Source organism: Vanacampus margaritifer, chromosome 18 (assembly GCF_051991255.1).
Source record: "Vanacampus margaritifer isolate UIUO_Vmar chromosome 18, RoL_Vmar_1.0, whole genome shotgun sequence".
Taxonomy (NCBI): domain Eukaryota; kingdom Metazoa; phylum Chordata; class Actinopteri; order Syngnathiformes; family Syngnathidae; genus Vanacampus; species Vanacampus margaritifer.
Genome location: NC_135449.1, coordinates 2373174 through 2389533, shown reverse-complemented (window position 1 = coordinate 2389533; position 16360 = coordinate 2373174). Strand labels below are relative to the sequence as shown.

General features: G+C 41.0%; 1 protein-coding gene across 1 annotated transcript; it reads left to right on the top strand.

The window, feature by feature from the left end:
- Positions 1 to 947: 947 nt before the first annotated feature.
- Positions 948 to 15798, top strand: msh2 (mutS homolog 2 (E. coli)). The gene is made up of 16 exons (XM_077551193.1): positions 948 to 1192; positions 1271 to 1419; positions 2039 to 2308; positions 3496 to 3642; positions 3732 to 3881; positions 3959 to 4092; positions 5301 to 5500; positions 6692 to 6801; positions 7915 to 8038; positions 9381 to 9531; positions 10011 to 10108; positions 10282 to 10527; positions 11328 to 11532; positions 11605 to 11852; positions 12432 to 12601; positions 14996 to 15798. The coding sequence occupies exons 1-16, from the start codon at positions 985 to 987 to the stop codon at positions 15170 to 15172; spliced, it is 2787 nt and encodes a 928-aa protein (XP_077407319.1). The 5' UTR covers positions 948 to 984; the 3' UTR covers positions 15173 to 15798.
- The last annotated feature ends 562 nt before the right edge of the window (positions 15799 to 16360 follow it).

Genomic DNA, 16360 nt, shown 5'->3' with positions numbered 1-16360 from the left:
AAAATCTTCTTGTCTTTGCCGTTTCAAATGTGTCCCTAAACAAAATTTTCCATCAAGATTTGCTGTGGCGCCATCAGGCCTATGGTCCTTCACGCAAAAGTCGGCGCATCACCGGTGACATTTCTCAACGTCCAGCAGAGGACACGTTTGATTGACACGCTGTGCGCCTCATGACATTTGCTCTTGCGCTGTTTCCAGGAAGAAAGATAAGAAAGAATAGACTGTGTTTTTTTTCCACACAGTCATGACACAAACATTAACATGTGTGCAGCGCTGTCATGTACATACATTTATTATTTTTGACTGGATCAGAAGACAACAAGTCTTGCTGCTGTCTCAATAATGACATTGGCCTTGAAGAATTGTCCACGGCCGCATGGACGATTTTTCACATTTTATTTGATCTCCTCTGCACAATGCACTCTTTGTTGTGTAGATCGCTTTCAGTTGGAATTTTTTAAAGTTTTTTTTTTATGTTGTTTCTCTTTTTCAGAAAAGTGAAACGCAAGGGAACGCATAAGCATCTAACGTATATTCGCGGAAAAGAAAACGAAGATTGGACATGTCCAAATGCAAAAAATAACTGCTATGAACTTAATCCTCGAATGGGAAAATGCCCATTACAAATGAGTCCAATCTAAGTGTGTCATCCAATTCAGAGGTGGCAAATCCAGGTCCATAAAGTAAAAACCGTCTAGCTTGCTATTTTAAAGTTTGTTTACAAGTGTGCCATTTGAGCCAAGGCCTTTGCTAACCGGAAGTATAAGTGACGTTATAGCAAAAAGGTCAATTGAGAGTTGTAGACAGGAAAATAAAAAGTAATATAAAATATATTGGTTCTTTAACAAAATCTATACTCATGAGATACAACTTAAGGCCAATAGAAAACAAACAAACAAAAAACGTTATGATGAGACCGTTCCCACGGCAACAAATAACGTCACTTCCTGTTTGGAGGAGCGTGCAGTGGCGGGAGATTCCAACATGGCGGTGCAGCCGAAACAGAATCTGTCCATGGACAGCGCGTCCGAACACGGCTTTCTCAACTTCTTCTTCGCCATGCCGGAGAAACCGGACACAACTTTCCGCATATTCGACCGCAGCGACTACTACACGGTTCACGGGAAAGACGCCGCGTTCGCCGCGAAAGAAGTTTTCAAGACGAGCGGCGTCATCAAGCACTTGGGCTCCGGTAAGCTAACCCGCTGCAGTTTAGCATAAGCTAGCTACAGGCTAATCTAGCTGCTTTCTTGTCGTTTGTTTTCGCTAGGGAATCGTAAATTGGAAAGTGTGGTGCTGAGCAAGCTCAACTTTGAGGCTTTTGTGAGGGACCTGCTCCTGGTTAGGCAGTACCGCGTCGAGGTGTACAGGAACCACAGCAAGAGCAGCAAGGAGCATGACTGGAAACTTGAGTTCAAGGTTTGTGGATACTGTATAAACAAACGTAACACAAGTGTTTGTGTGTGAATTTTTCCGTTGTGACAATTTCCATAACAGGATCAATAATGTATCACTTTGTTTCTCTGATTTGCAATTTAATCCAACACATGTTAAGTATTCGTAATTATTACTTAAATAGTTCTGGTATTTTCATGTAGCACTTTTTTGTGCACTGCCAACAGTGCTGTAAAAATAAAGAGATGAAGTTATTATTTTTTTAAAAAAATCAACAGATTAATCAATTATTTAAAATATCTATATTTTTAGCGATAAGACACCGTAGAGTGCTATTTTTCAATGTCGCAAAAAAAATATTTTGAAACTGGAACAAATTATCTGCATTTCCATTCATTTAAATGGGAAATGTTAATTTGTGGTGCGAGTGAGTTGAGTTACAATCAAGGTCATGGAAAAAAATTAAACTTGAAAGTTAAGGTGCCACTGTACTCAATTTCAATTGGGGAAAATGGAGGTACAGCACAGTTCTACCACCTTATTGCTAAATAACGTTGTTAATACCGCTCACATTGAACATAATTATATTGTCAAAGGCTGCCTTACGAAATTGAATTGTTGTGATCTGTCCCACTCCTTGCAGGCCTCTCCAGGAAACCTCACCCAGTTTGAGGAGATCCTGTTCGGAGGCAGTAACAGTGCGGAAGGCTGTGCCGGCGTGGTGGCTGTGCGCGTCGCCTCCGGCGTGGTGGGCGTGGGCTACGTGGACGCGGCGCAACGCACCATGGGCGTGTGCGAGTTCCCCGACAACGAGGTCTTTTCCAATCTGGAGTCGCTGCTCGTCCAAGTCGGCCCCAAAGAGTGTCTTCTTGCGCAAGGGGACTGTAGCGCAGAGGGCAACAAGCTGCGAGAGGTTTGTTTGTCTTTTTTTTTTTTTTTTCATCCTTAAAGAGATTTTGTGTGTATGCCCTAAAACTTGAAAATGGAGTTTATAAGATTAAAAGTGAAAGGGATAAAGAAAATGTTTTCCAGTCGAGGTTCTGAAAAAATAAATGACAAAGTACGATTTGATACAATAAAAAAAGATGATTCAATAAAAACATAATACTAACAAATACAAAAATAATGCTATGATGCAATATTGAAAATAAGATACTCAGGAAATCAACGTCGGTACAGTGCAATATAAAAATGTACAGTCCATTACAAACATTTTACTGGGATGCAATACAAAAAATGCTTTGATGCTCGGCATATACCTTTTGATTGATAATCCTAGTTTCAAAAGTCATCCCATAATCATCAAATATTGCTTTTGACATAAAAAAGGAGTTTACAGTATTAATCAACAGCTGTATTTCCCATACTGACCAGTAGGATCAATCCCAACTTCCACCATTGCAACTAAATCATTTTTTAAAAGGATAACGTAATAGTCCGACTGTCAAGGACTTTGTTAGGTTCATCTTGCGTTCATCTCTTTCATTAACTAATTTTCTCGCCAATACGTATAAATACGTTATATTCAAAATATTACCACTGTCCCAAAAACATATTTATGCGTTTTTAAAAATGTTTTTTTTTTTACGTCCCTCAACTGAAGAAAAGAGTTGAGGCAGTGGTAGTATTACAAAAACGGCAGGCAGGTGGCAGCAGAGTATGAGCTCAACCAGGGCCATGTTGCAACAAGCCGTTTTTGACAGTTTTTTTCAACAGATTTGTAAATAATAATAATACAACTTAGCTATATTCTAATGCTAATTGCTGCAAAACAGAAACAGATAGAAAAAATACTTTTTTTCCTGATGAAAGAAAGGACTCTTAATATTTCTTTTGGTAGGTTCCATGTTTTTATAGCAATAGAACACAATATTCTGTAAGCCTTGCAAAATCAAGTAAAACAGCTGGGAGCGAAGGGGGTTGCTTCAGTGAAAATGGCTGCGAGTGAATGAGTTAAGCAGCACGGGGATCGTGTGTTGTAGTTTTTCCTCATTTTTAAAACCCCCCCAAATTCAAGCATTCTTGAGTCGACTGGAATAAAGTGTCAAGGTCGCTATCCAGCTCCTCACTAGTTTGCTTGGGGTGGTGGGCGCTTCGCAGGTGGTGCAGCGTGGCGGCGTGCTGGTTTCAGACAGAAAGCGAGCAGAGTTCAGTACCAAGGACGTGGTCCAGGACCTTAACAGGCTGCTGAGAGCCAAACGGGGAGAGACGGTGGCTAGCAACACTCTCCCGGAGCTCGACAAACAGGTGAGGGTCGCCGTTGGTTTCTGGGTGTCCCGTTAGGAGTCTTAACAAAAACATACAAGCCAGATGGAATCTTTTTGTTTTTTTTGTAGGTGGCCATGTCCTGCTTGGCCGCAGTGGTGCGATACCTGGAGCTGCTCTCGGACGAGTCCAACTTCAACTCCTTCAGCCTGACCTCTTTGGAGCTGGGTCAGTACATGAGGCTGGACAACGCTGCCGTCAGGGCGCTAAACCTCTTCCAGGTGGGCTTGTATTCTTTTTAAATTGTATTCTATATATTATTGTGCTACCTGTTGCTGAAACTTGGGCCTGTTTGCAGGGCGCACCAGACGACACCAACGGGGCTCACTCATTGGCCGGTCTGTTGAACAGGTGTCGCACACCTCAGGGCCAGCGGCTGGTCAACCAGTGGATTAAACAGCCGCTCCTGGACAAAACCAAAATAGAGGAGAGGTAATTTAGCTACACTTTTGGTTGCACTCAGGGAGCGGGTTCCAACGGGGAAGCTACAGTGTAAATGTTATGCTGAAAATCCGGATTGGCTAGCATGTTGCAAGTTCACACTGGACAGCCTAAAATGCAAAGCAAACTGCTTGTCTCATGTGTCAACAGGGACGGATTGGATGACGTTAAAAAATGAAAAGCGTCCTAAATGCATTTCATTCTAAGACAAGAGCAAAATCACTGGTTTGTCTTCATTTTTAGGGAATGACGGATGCAGACGTGCACAGCAGTAGCGTGTGACTTGAGCGCCAGCCAGTTTCGCTTCTTGTCGCTTACTTGTTTGATAGCTCCAGTTTATGTACAGTGGACAATTAGTTGTTTATTTGTAGCTTTTAATTTATTTTTAAATATTAGATATAAAACAAAAACAAATTCAATCCAGTGTTGTTCTTGGGCTCTTAATACGGAAACCACTGGACCAGCCTGATATACAATCAAGAAGATTTTCCTAATGCCAGACAAAATAACACATTACACCAGGTAGTTACTGTTAGTAACTTTAATTGGCTGAGTAAACACACTATTTGTGTAAGTAATTTGCTTCACAATATGCAGGTTACATACAATGTGAAGTTTTTTTTTTTTAAACTCATTCAAACCCAAAAACATATGAATACGTTTTAAAATACTTTTTTTTTCTCTTCACCCCCAAAAACAGATTTATTCTTTGTTTTATTAAGCTAGTGCATACAGAAGGCTTTGATGCAGCTTCTGACATGAAGAGGTGGCTTAAAGCAATGCTAGTTATTACAAAAACGGCCAGCGGGTGGCAGCAGAGTATAAGAGATCAGCCAGGGCCATGTTGCAATAAGCTCTTTTTCCCCAGTGTTTTCAGCAGGTTTGTGAATAATGATGAAATTGAGCTATATTCTAATGCTAATTGTTGCAAAACGGAAACAGATACACCTTTTTTTTTCCTGATGAAAGAAGAGACTTGAATCTTTCTTTTACTAGGTGCCATGTTTTTATAGTAATAGAACACAATATCAGTCAAAATTCAGAAAAACAGCCGGGAGCAAAGGGAGTTGCTTCAGTGACAATGGCCGGGAGTGAATGAGTTGATAAAACACGAATCAAGCAAAAATTGTGCCAAGCTTTTGTGAGCCACACAAACTGACGTCAAGATCTGAAGTCTTACGAGATTGGCCGTCGCGCAGGTTAGACCTGGTGGAGAGTTTGGCGTGCGACTCCGAGCTGAGGCAGACGTGCCAGGAAGACCTTCTGCGGCGCTTCCCCGACCTCCAGCGGCTGGCCAAGAAGTTCCACCGCCACAGCGCCACCTTGCAGGACTGCTACCGCGTGCACCAGGCCGTCGGCCACATTCCCGCCCTCGTCACCGCGCTGGACAAATATGCAGGTACCAAACTTTTGTCCATGGGAAAAGTCTATTATCCTCTTCTTAGTCCTTAAGAGGACGTTTCACGTTTGCATAGCAATGTATGTAAATATTATATATATATAATTTGAAAATAGAATAAAAATAAATAAAAGATAATTTGGTAATAATTGAAATCAAAGACAATCATTTTTTGGGTATAAAACAAGAAAATGTTTAACTCTTTGACTGCCAGACGTTTTCAGAAAGGGGATGCCGTGGGTGCCAGCCGATTTAAGCATTTTGACTGATCTTTCAAGGTCCACAGAAAATGTTGTGTTTGGACTATGGACACACATACTACCAAATGAAAGATTGGACTCTCATCTTTCATCAGAAAAAAAAGTTTGTTTCTACCTTATTCCGTTTTTCAGTAATCAACAATAGAAAATGGTTAGTTTCACCTCTGTTTTGAAACAAACGTCTTTTAACGTCTTTGGCACTCCTCCATAGGATTTTACTAAACGTTATTTAACGTTTTTGGCAGTCAAAGAGTTTAAGCATCTAAAAAATATTAAGACAAACACATTTCTTTGATACGCTATAATTATGCAAGTTCCTTTTGGACCAAACCAGATTGATTAAATCAGTCATTTTAAAATAAAAAGGTGCAAATATATAAATTTAAACAACTCAAAATTTGTATTAATAATCTTTCCCCCCCCACCCCCCTTTTTTTTTTTTTAATGATTATGCCGATTTTGTAATTGTGGAGTGTAATAATTGAAATTGAAATCAAAATGTTCGTGCCCCCCCCCTTCGACGAGAACGAAAACATACATTTTCATCCGTGGTCGTGATTGGTCAAAAACAAGATGCCGCATCGTCCGATCAGCTTGAAGTATTGTAAAGAATGTCCCGCTTTTCCCGAGCGAATCATCGTGGAGCAATCGCAGATTGAGATCGTGGAGAATTCCCTTGACTGAATCGCAATATCATTCTGGCTATTGCAAGGGTAGCTGTGACTATTTGTCGTGGAAATCCCTCATGAGTTCCATTAGGTGCCCTTTATGACCTTGAAGCGGGGCCCTGTCCTAGATATGTGTTCTAAGTACATCAAGTCTGGCATATCATGCAAAGCTGTCATTGGCTTGTCTGGTCCACGTGTCGGGTTTTCTTGGGAAAAAAAAGTTCGCTCCTCTGCAAGCCTGTGATTGGGTGTTTGTCTCCCAGGCGACCACCAGGTCCTGCTGGAGGCGGTCTTCATCTCCCCCCTCAGGGAGCTGCAGGGCGACTTCAGCAAGTACCAGGAGATGATCGAGACCACCCTGGACATGAACCAGGTGCGGCTTTCTCACACTTTTCAGCAGTCTTCAATAAGAAAAAAATGTTCAGGATGCGCTTGGATTATAATGATTAGCGGTGTGGCTAAAAGCGATTTGTGCCGGAAAATCTGTTTAGATTTCAAAGATGTGAGTGCATCCGTACATGAGCTAATCAATCAATCAGTCGCGCTATGGCATGGAGCGGCCCGATCAAAAAGGTATGAATCGTATAAGTCGGTTTGAAGTTGCTTTGAATTTATCTTTATCTTTATTTTATTTTATTTTTAAGTTAATTCATATTGTAAAATGATGGCCTACTTTGAAGGACACACTCATTTGCGTCATACCACGGTAAACGGAGCCCCACCACATCGAATGGTCATTCATTCCTCTGAATCAAATCCAATCTTTCAACTTTAAAATGTACCGGCCTTGAATGGTATTGCACTCCATGTATCGGGATACTTCAGATTGTCTTCTATTGGAGCGACGCGACCCCCAAATGTCGAATTTCAAATATGATCTCTGGCTCAGGATAAGTTTGAAGTGCTTCAAATTGTATTAAAAAATAACTGAATAGTTTGTTCAGTCCAGGAATGTGATAAATGCATCCCTCGAGGACATCTTTTAATTTTTACTTTTAATTTTTGCGGCCTTGGGTCTTTCTTTTTTTGGGGCAATTTGTCACAAGTTTTGGAATTTTCATTTGAATGATTTTTTTGATTTTGTTTAGATTTTTTAAAATTAATGTAGTTAGTTTTAATTCGTTTTCAGGGTGGTTCTCTTAGTGTTAATTAGATTTAGATTTTTTTTTAAATTCTTAGTTTTAGTTTAAAATATTCCCCAAAGGCTCATGTATTAAATGAATTACCAAATACTAAAATGAAGGACATCTTGCTATAATTACAGTTAGTTTTGTAAACATAAAATGTAGTTTCAGTTGGTTTTCATTTTTTTTTTAAAAAGCATTTTCGTTTTTATTTTATTTCGTTAGCGAAATTGTTTTTTTGATGCTAATGCTAATAATGAACATAAACAAGGGAAGCTTCTTCTTTGCTGTTTATAACTTTTATTGCATTTTACAGTCCTTTTTTTTTTAAATTATTATCATTTTTTTTTACCCTATTGTAGATTGAACACCATGAGTTCCTGGTGAAAGCCTCGTTCGATCCCGTGCTGAGCGAGCTGCGAGAGAAGATGGACGCCACTGAGAAGAGCATGCAGGCCGTGCTCAACGCCGCCGCCAGAGAGCTAGGTGACGTGGCGACACTGGCGAGTTCATCCGCAAGGTCATAAAAAGGCGACTCAAGTGTGCAGCAGCCATGTTACGGGAAGCCAAATACCTTCAAAAAAAAATTAGCCTCGCAGTCAAGTGTGCAGATTGTCCTAAACCAATATACAGGATGATGTCAGACAGGCGGTGGCGTGGAAATGCAAAGCGCATAAAATAAATGGGTCGCGCATGTGGCAAGCTTAGACGCAACGTTATTTATTCCCATTAGTGATAGAACGATATGTTTTTTTTTTTCAAGATTGTTAGTGGTCAAGGAAGCCGATAACTGATATTTTAAGTCAATTTTCATTTGCAGTAAAAGAAAATAATAGAGTGGGAAAAAAACCCGTTTTCTTTTAACTCTTTGACTGCCAAAAACGTTAAATAACGTTTAGTACAATCCTATAGAGGAGTGCCAAAGACGTTAAAAGACGTTTGTTTCAAAACAGAGGTGAAACTAACCATTTTCTATTGTTGATTACTCAAAAACGGAATAAGGTAGAAACAAACTTTTTTTTCTGATGAAAGATGAGAGTCCAATCTTTCATTTGGTAGTATGTGCGTTTCCATCGTCCAAACACATAATTTTCTGTGGACCTTGAAAGATCAGTCAAAAGATCAGTCAAAATGCTTAAATCGGCTGGCACCCACGGCATCCCTTTTGCCGTCTGGCAGTCAAAGAGTTAATTTAAAAAATATAAAGAATTGACAGATTTGTTTAAAAATTCTAACAAAAATTACAGGGAGCTTCCAGGGTCATCAGCATGTGTTAAGTTAATTAACAACTAAGCAAGTAAATAGTTCCCTTAAGTTTTCTACTGTAAAGAAAGTTTTCCAAAATATCAAAACACAATTTCTTCATTGTATTTTTTTTTTTTTAATACAAAGTATAGGGAGTTCCTAGTGTCAGCATCCTTTTTTATATAGTGGAAATTTAAATCATCCATAAATCTAAGTTCGAGCGACAAATGCATCCAAATGTAGCTGTAATTAGTTTTTTTTGTCAAGGTTCGTAAAAGGTTTAAAAAAAAAATGTCTGAATATGTTTGAAATGTGTTTACAACAAGTAAAAACTGTTCGTAAACATCTTACAAATCTTGATGAAAACACAAAATTTGCTACGTTCGCAAGCATTCACCCCTCAGTGAAATACCAGCTTTATCGGACTTCAGATTTGTGAAAAGGCTGATGACGATATTTGTCACAATGGCAAATATCGGCGCCGATAATCGGTCTATCCCTAATTCTAATCTAATGTGGGCATCACTATTCAATACTGTTCACGTAACCTGACATTCAGAACAAACTGCTGACGTCTTTGCAGGTTTGGACGCCGGCAAGACGGTGAAGTTGGAGTCCAGCGGCGTGCTGGGCTTCTACCTGCGCGTCACCTGCAAGGAGGAGAAGAACCTGAGGAACAACAAGAAGTTCACCACGCTGGACGTGCAGAAGAACGGCGTGCGTTTTACCAACGGGTATGTGCGTGCAACCTCGCCAGCCAGATTGATCATTGTGATTCACTCAAAGGAGTTCTGCACATTGTCAGTCTGGTACTTCACGAGGCAGACACGTTCGGGAAAGGCGGGGCTTGCTGTACAATACTTTAAGCTGATTGGACGATGCGGCATCTTTGCACATTTTGTTTTGACCAATCAAGGCAACGGATACAAATCTTGTCTTCGGGAGGTGGGGGTGGGGGGCACGAACATCTTTGCTGTTTATTATTCAACAAGGAAACATCTGCGCTTATTGGTTTCGTCCCTGCCCAAACAACGTCCGATTGATCCGATCGGAAAAAGATCGGCTGCAAACGTATCGGCGGGAGCGGCACAAGATGTTTTCTCCGGAGTTTGTGAACTCACAAATACCGCGAGAATTCATCTTGCCGTCTATAAACGGGCATGACGCGCATCGGCGCCCGCTTTGCCTGACCCGACCCGGCGTGTGTCCTCAGCAAACTGAGCGCGCTCAACGAGGACTACCGGCGCAACCGGGACGAGTACGAGGAGGCGCAGAACGCCATCGTCAAAGAGATCATCAACATCGCCTCAGGTGCGGAATGCCGCCAATTGGACGGGAGGCGATCAGCTGCGTGAACGGGAGTCATCGGGTTCTGGGACTTGATGAAAGAAATCTCGTCGCGCACTTTTCTGACGACAGATTATTTCTAGTCGTCGTCTATTCCTATTAGTTTCAAAGTGATTGCATTGCATTTTATTTACTAGGCTACGTGGACCCTCTGCAGTCGCTTGGCGACGTCGTAGCGCTGCTGGACGCGGCGGTCAGCTTCGCCACGGTGTCGGTGTCGGCCCCCGTGCCTTACGTGCGGCCACGCTTGCTGCCCGACGGCCCCCAACGGCTGGCGCTGCGGCAGGCGCGCCACCCCTGCATGGAGGCGGACGCCGACACGTGCTTCATACCCAACGATGTCACCTTCGTGCAGGGGGAGAAGAGCTTTTACATTATCACAGGTGAGCGCAACTGAATTGGTGCTCTCGTGCGTTTGCATCATTATAGAACTATTTATCTTCTATCCCCCCCCCCCAAAAAAAATTGTGGGGGGGGCAATCTGTTATTACATTTACAGGATGTGTAATTTCGTCTGTTCGTCTGCAACAAATGATCCAATTGCACAAAACAAAACCCTTAATCTTTTTTTCTTTAAAATCAAATTAAAATGATAAAAATGTCCCGCAAAAATGTGGATGTGTTTTGTTTTGGATGTTTTTTCTTTATTAATTGTAACATATTTTTAAATTACTGTTAAAAAAAAAATAATGAAGATGGCCCCAAAAATATTTTTCTAACAATACAATTAGATGGACAAAGAATCTTTTGTGATACAAAAAACAAAACCTTATCTTTTTTCTTTCAAAATAGAATAACTATAACATAAAAAAAAATTGCCCGAAAATGTGTTTTTTGCTTGTTTTGGATGATTAGATTTAATTAAGACACATTGTATTAATTACTGTATTTTTATTTATTTATTTTAAATCTCACCATATAGATGACCCAAAAATATTACATGGAGAAAATAATTTATTTATTTTTTTTTCTAAAAAGAGGTTAAAGCATCTAAGTACCTGAACAAATACTTGAGAAAAATATTTAAAAAAATATGAATGTTTTGTTTTAAGAAACACATTTTTTCCCTACACATCTGGCTTAAAAATATTCTTCTAAAAAATAAAACACCGCAGATAATACATATAGCAATACTAATACTAATAAAAAAAAAACATCAAAGTATTTGTCATTTCATCTTCAGGACCAAACATGGGCGGAAAGTCGACGTTCATCCGTCAGGTTGGCGTGATCGCTTTGATGGCTCAAATCGGCTGCTTCGTGCCGTGCGAGGAGGCGGAGCTTAGCGTGATTGACAGCATCCTGGCCCGGGTGGGGGCGGGAGACAGCCAGGTGAAGGGCGTGTCCACCTTCATGTCGGAGATGCTGGAGACGGCGGCCATCTTGCGGTAGGATCCCGCCACCTATTCTCGCCGTCTGGCATCCGACCCCGATGGTCACGCGGCCGTTGTTGGCCGCAGCTCGGCCACCGAGAAGTCGCTGGTGATCGTGGACGAGCTGGGCCGCGGCACTTCCACCTACGACGGCTTCGGCCTGGCCTGGGCCATCAGCGAGCACATCGCCGCAGAGATCGGCTGCTTCTGTCTGTTCGCCACGCACTTCCACGAGCTGACGGCGCTGGCGGCGCAACAGCCCGCCGTGCGCAATCTGCACGTCACGGCCTTGACGTCGGACGACACGCTCACCATGCTCTACAGAGTCAAGCCAGGTCAGTCTCACAACAAGTTACCATATATATGTATATATATATATAGAGGTGTCAAAATTAACTTAAAGTTCCTTCCTGTACTGGGGGGGTTCCAGTCACAACACAGCAGACCCGTGTCCGCTGCAAAATTTTGCAGTAAAAATTTTTATAATAATGCATATATTTGTGGAGACTGGGGTCAAGTTGTTTTACAATTTAAAAAATGCAGAATTTCACAAGTTACTTCATGTTAACTCTTTGACTGCCAGACGTTTTCAGAAAAGGGATGCCGTGGGTGCCAGCCGATTTAAGCATTTTTGACTGATCTTTCAAGGTCCACAGAAAATTATGTGTTTGGACTATGGAAACACACATACTACCAAATGAAAGATTGGACTCTCATCTTTCATCAGAAAAAAAAGTTTGTGTCTACCTTATTCCGTTTTTGAGTAATCAACAATAGAAAATGGTTAGTTTCACCTCTGTTTTGAAACAAACGTCTTTTAACGTCTTTGGCACTCCTCCATAGGATTTTACTAAACGTTATTTAACGTTTTTGGCAGTCAAAGAGTTAAAGTGTGTGGGTGTGCTTCCTTCCAGGTGTGTGCGACCAGAGTTTCGGGATCCACGTGGCGGAGTTGGCTTGTTTCCCGCCGTCGGTGGTCGCCATGGCGAAGGAGAAGGCCGAGGAGCTGGAGGAGTTTCAGGAGCCGGCCTCGTCTGCCAAGGGCGACGAGCCCGAGGCCAAGAGACGACGCAGCGACAAACAAGTAAGACTTGCAAACTTTTTGGGTACGAGGAGGAAAAAGAGGAAGCCCCTCGCAATCCTTAACGTCAATTAAATGCGATAAATAACAATCAAATGAATTACCTACTTTTGAGGGTAAAAACAGTTGTAACGATAATGAAAAAGTTAACTCTTCTTCTGGAAAAAATATCTTAAATAATTTGTTATGACAACAAAGTAGTACTTTTTTGAGGAAAAGAAAGAGTACAAATATGAATTTTGTCATTTTAATTGGGTTGTTTCCCAATATCAAAATGTGTGTAGATATCGTTCGCTGAATATCATAATTGGCCAAGTCACTTTTAACTTAATAATATTTAAAAAGTGCTTTTAAAAATTTATAATAAAAAAGAAATAATAAAAATATTTGTCATAACTTGCAAAAGTTGAATCGAGGCAATCGGACTCTTGCTGAATTTGTTTGTGTTCCGAAAACATATAAATAAAAAAAAAACGTAGTCAACATATTATACTAACATCTTTTACCTAATTTGAAACCCTAGCTCTAGTTTGAAACCCTAATTTGAAACCCTAGCCCTTGTTTGCAAATTAGGGTTTCGAACTAGGGCTAGGGTTTCAAATTAGGGTTTCGAACTAGGGTTAGGGTTCCAAATTAGGGTTTCAAACTAGGGTTAGGGTTCCAAATTAGGGTTTCAAACTAGGGTTAGGGTTCCAAATTAGGGTTTCAAACTAGGCCTAGGGTTTCATATTAGGGTTTCAAACTAGGGTTAGGGTTCCAAACTAAGGGTTTCAAACAAGGGCTAGGGTTTCATATTAGGGTTTCAAACTAGGGTTAGGGTTCCAAAATAGGGTTTCAAACTAGGGTTAGGGTTCCAAATTAGGGTTTCAAACTAGGGTTAGGGTTTCAAACTAGGGCTAGGGTTTCATATTAGGGTTTCAAACTAGGGTTAGGGTTCCAAACTAAGGGTTTCAAACAAGGGCTAGGGTTTCATATTAGGGTTTCAAACTAGGGTTAGGGTTCCAAAATAGGGTTTCAAACTAGGGTTAGGGTTCCAAATTAGGGTTTCAAACTAGGGTTAGGGTTCCAAAATAGGGTTTCAAACTAGGGTTAGGGTTCCAAATTAGGGTTTCAAACTAGGGTTAGGGTTTCAAACTAGGGTTTAAAACTAGGGTTAGGGTTCCAAATTAGGGTTTCAAACTAGGGCTAGGGTTTCATATTAGGGTTTCAAACTAGGGTTAGGGTTCCAAAATAGGGTTTCAAACTAGGGTTAGGGTTCCAAATTAGGGTTTCAAACTAGGGTTAGGGTTCCAAATTAGGGTTTCAAACTAGGCCTAGGGTTTCATATTAGGGTTTCAAACTAGGGTTAGGGTTCCAAAATAGGGTTTCAAACTAGGGTTAGGGTTCCAAATTAGGGTTTCAAACTAGGGTTAGGGTTCCAAATTAGGGTTTCAAACTAGGCCTAGGGTTTCATATTAGGGTTTCAAACTAGGGTTAGGGTTCCAAACTAAGGGTTTCAAACAAGGGCTAGGGTTTCATATTAGGGTTTCAAACTAGGGTTAGGGTTCCAAAATAGGGTTTCAAACTAGGGTTAGGGTTCCAAATTAGGGTTTCAAACTAGGGTTAGGGTTTCAAACTAGGGCTAGGGTTTCATATTAGGGTTTCAAACTAGGGTTAGGGTTCCAAACTAAGGGTTTCAAACAAGGGCTAGGGTTTCATATTAGGGTTTCAAACTAGGGTTAGGGTTCCAAAATAGGGTTTCAAACTAGGGTTAGGGTTCCAAATTAGGGTTTCAAACTAGGGTTAGGGTTCCAAAATAGGGTTTCAAACTAGGGTTAGGGTTCCAAATTAGGGTTTCAAACTAGGGTTAGGGTTTCAAACTAGGGTTAGGGTTCCAAATTAGGGTTTCAAACTAGGGTTAGGGTTTCAAACTAGGGTTAGGGTTCAAATTAGGGTTTCAAACTAGGGTTAGGGTTCCAAATTAGGGTTTCAAACTAGGGTTAGGGTTTCAAATTAGGGTTTCAAACTAGGGTTAGGGTTCAAAATTAGGGTTTCAAACTAGGGTTAGGGTTCCAAGTTAGGGTTTCAAACTAGGGTTAGGGTTTCAAACAAAGGCTGAGGTCTCAAACTAGGGTTTCAAACTAGGGTTAGGGTTTCAAACAAGGGCTAGGGTTTCAAATTGGTGTTTCAAACTAGGATTAGGGTTCCAAATGAGGGTTTCAAACAAGACCCTAACCCTAGTTTGAAACCCTAGCCCTAGTTAAAATATAAAACAACCTAATTTATCGCAGGCTTTTAGTTTGACAATCTCCGATCCACCTTTAGTGTATGAAATGCGGCGTGACGTGAGCAATCCGGAAAACGACTCCCCCACCCTCCAAACGGCACCTCACTCCGCCGTCCGTCTTCTCCCACCAGGTTGGAGAAGATTTAATCCAAAACTTCCTTGAGGAAGTCAAGTGTCTTCCCGTTGCCAGCATGACGGAGGAGGAGGTGAGGGCGGCGTTGCGGCGCATGAAGACGGCGCTGCTCGGCAAAAACAATGCGTACGTCTCCGAGATGCTAGCGCGCTCGCTTCCTGTCGCAAAGTCTTGATTGTCTTGTCTTAGCATCACCCGTGCAAAACGGCTAGAGACACCTTTTCTTTTTTTTTTAATCAAACACGCAACAAAATAAATACCACTTTTTCTTCCCCTTTTCCAAAACGCAACAAGACTGTTTTTTCGGATAACTGCAGTTTTGAGTTTTTTTTTTTTATTTTTGGTTATATACAGAAATGGAACAAAAACGTGTTGGGGGGACATTTTGAGGATTCTTTCTTATTTTAAGTGGCGATATTTCCCCCCTTAAATGGGAGTTCTTTTCCTTTTTTTTTCCCCCTGAAAGTTTCAAACTCTACGCAAGAGAGAGAAAGCAAGTTTGGCAGGATTCCGACTTTTAGTGCTACTATTATTCTCACTTTAAAAAAGTGAGAAGCCTACCAAACTTTGTTTTCTCTCTTCACTGGCCCTAATCTTCTTCCGTACTATTCTTAAGACGTATTTGCTCGTAATTAGTTTTCCTTTTTAGACAAAAACTTTTTGCTCTGGATAAAAGTCAGTGGATTCTCCATTTTTCGGAAACTGCCGCTCTGTTTCGGATAAAAGAGTTGCGTTGGTAATGTTTGCGTTACTTACAGTATGTTGTACAGTTTGTCAATAAAGCTTTGTTACTGGAAGGTCTTCTGGCATTTTGATGCGTTTTAATCTGTTAAATTGGCGACATTTATCACTGGAATCGTTTGGAATCCAATCCAATCCATTTGTTGCGGACTTCGGCCAAGCTTGAAAAAGACGCTTCTGTCCTGTACTTGATGAGGTCAAAACATCACTGCGCTTATTTTCTATAGCATTTGGTCCTCTTTCGGGTCACGACTGAATTGAGGCACTTCAGGACAGTTTAAACCACGGTGTCAAATCCATTTGTGACATTGGAGTTAGTTTCCTACAAAGGGTTGTTATGACTCTAAAAATTCATTATTACATTCTCAGTACACAAATTGCTCAGCCCGATAACAAGCGAAGTGCGCATCTCGACGCCACGGTGCATTGTGGGTAGCGGCGTGATGCATTGTGGGTAGCGGCGTGATGCATTGTGGGTAGGCTAAATTACCAAACGGTCATTGAAAATGAGTTGGATCCAATGAAATGAGCTCTGATTTGCAACATTTCAACCGCTGTTTTTTTTTTTTATTTAATGTATTTTGAACATGTACCAAGACCGTCACCACTTTAACCGTTTTTT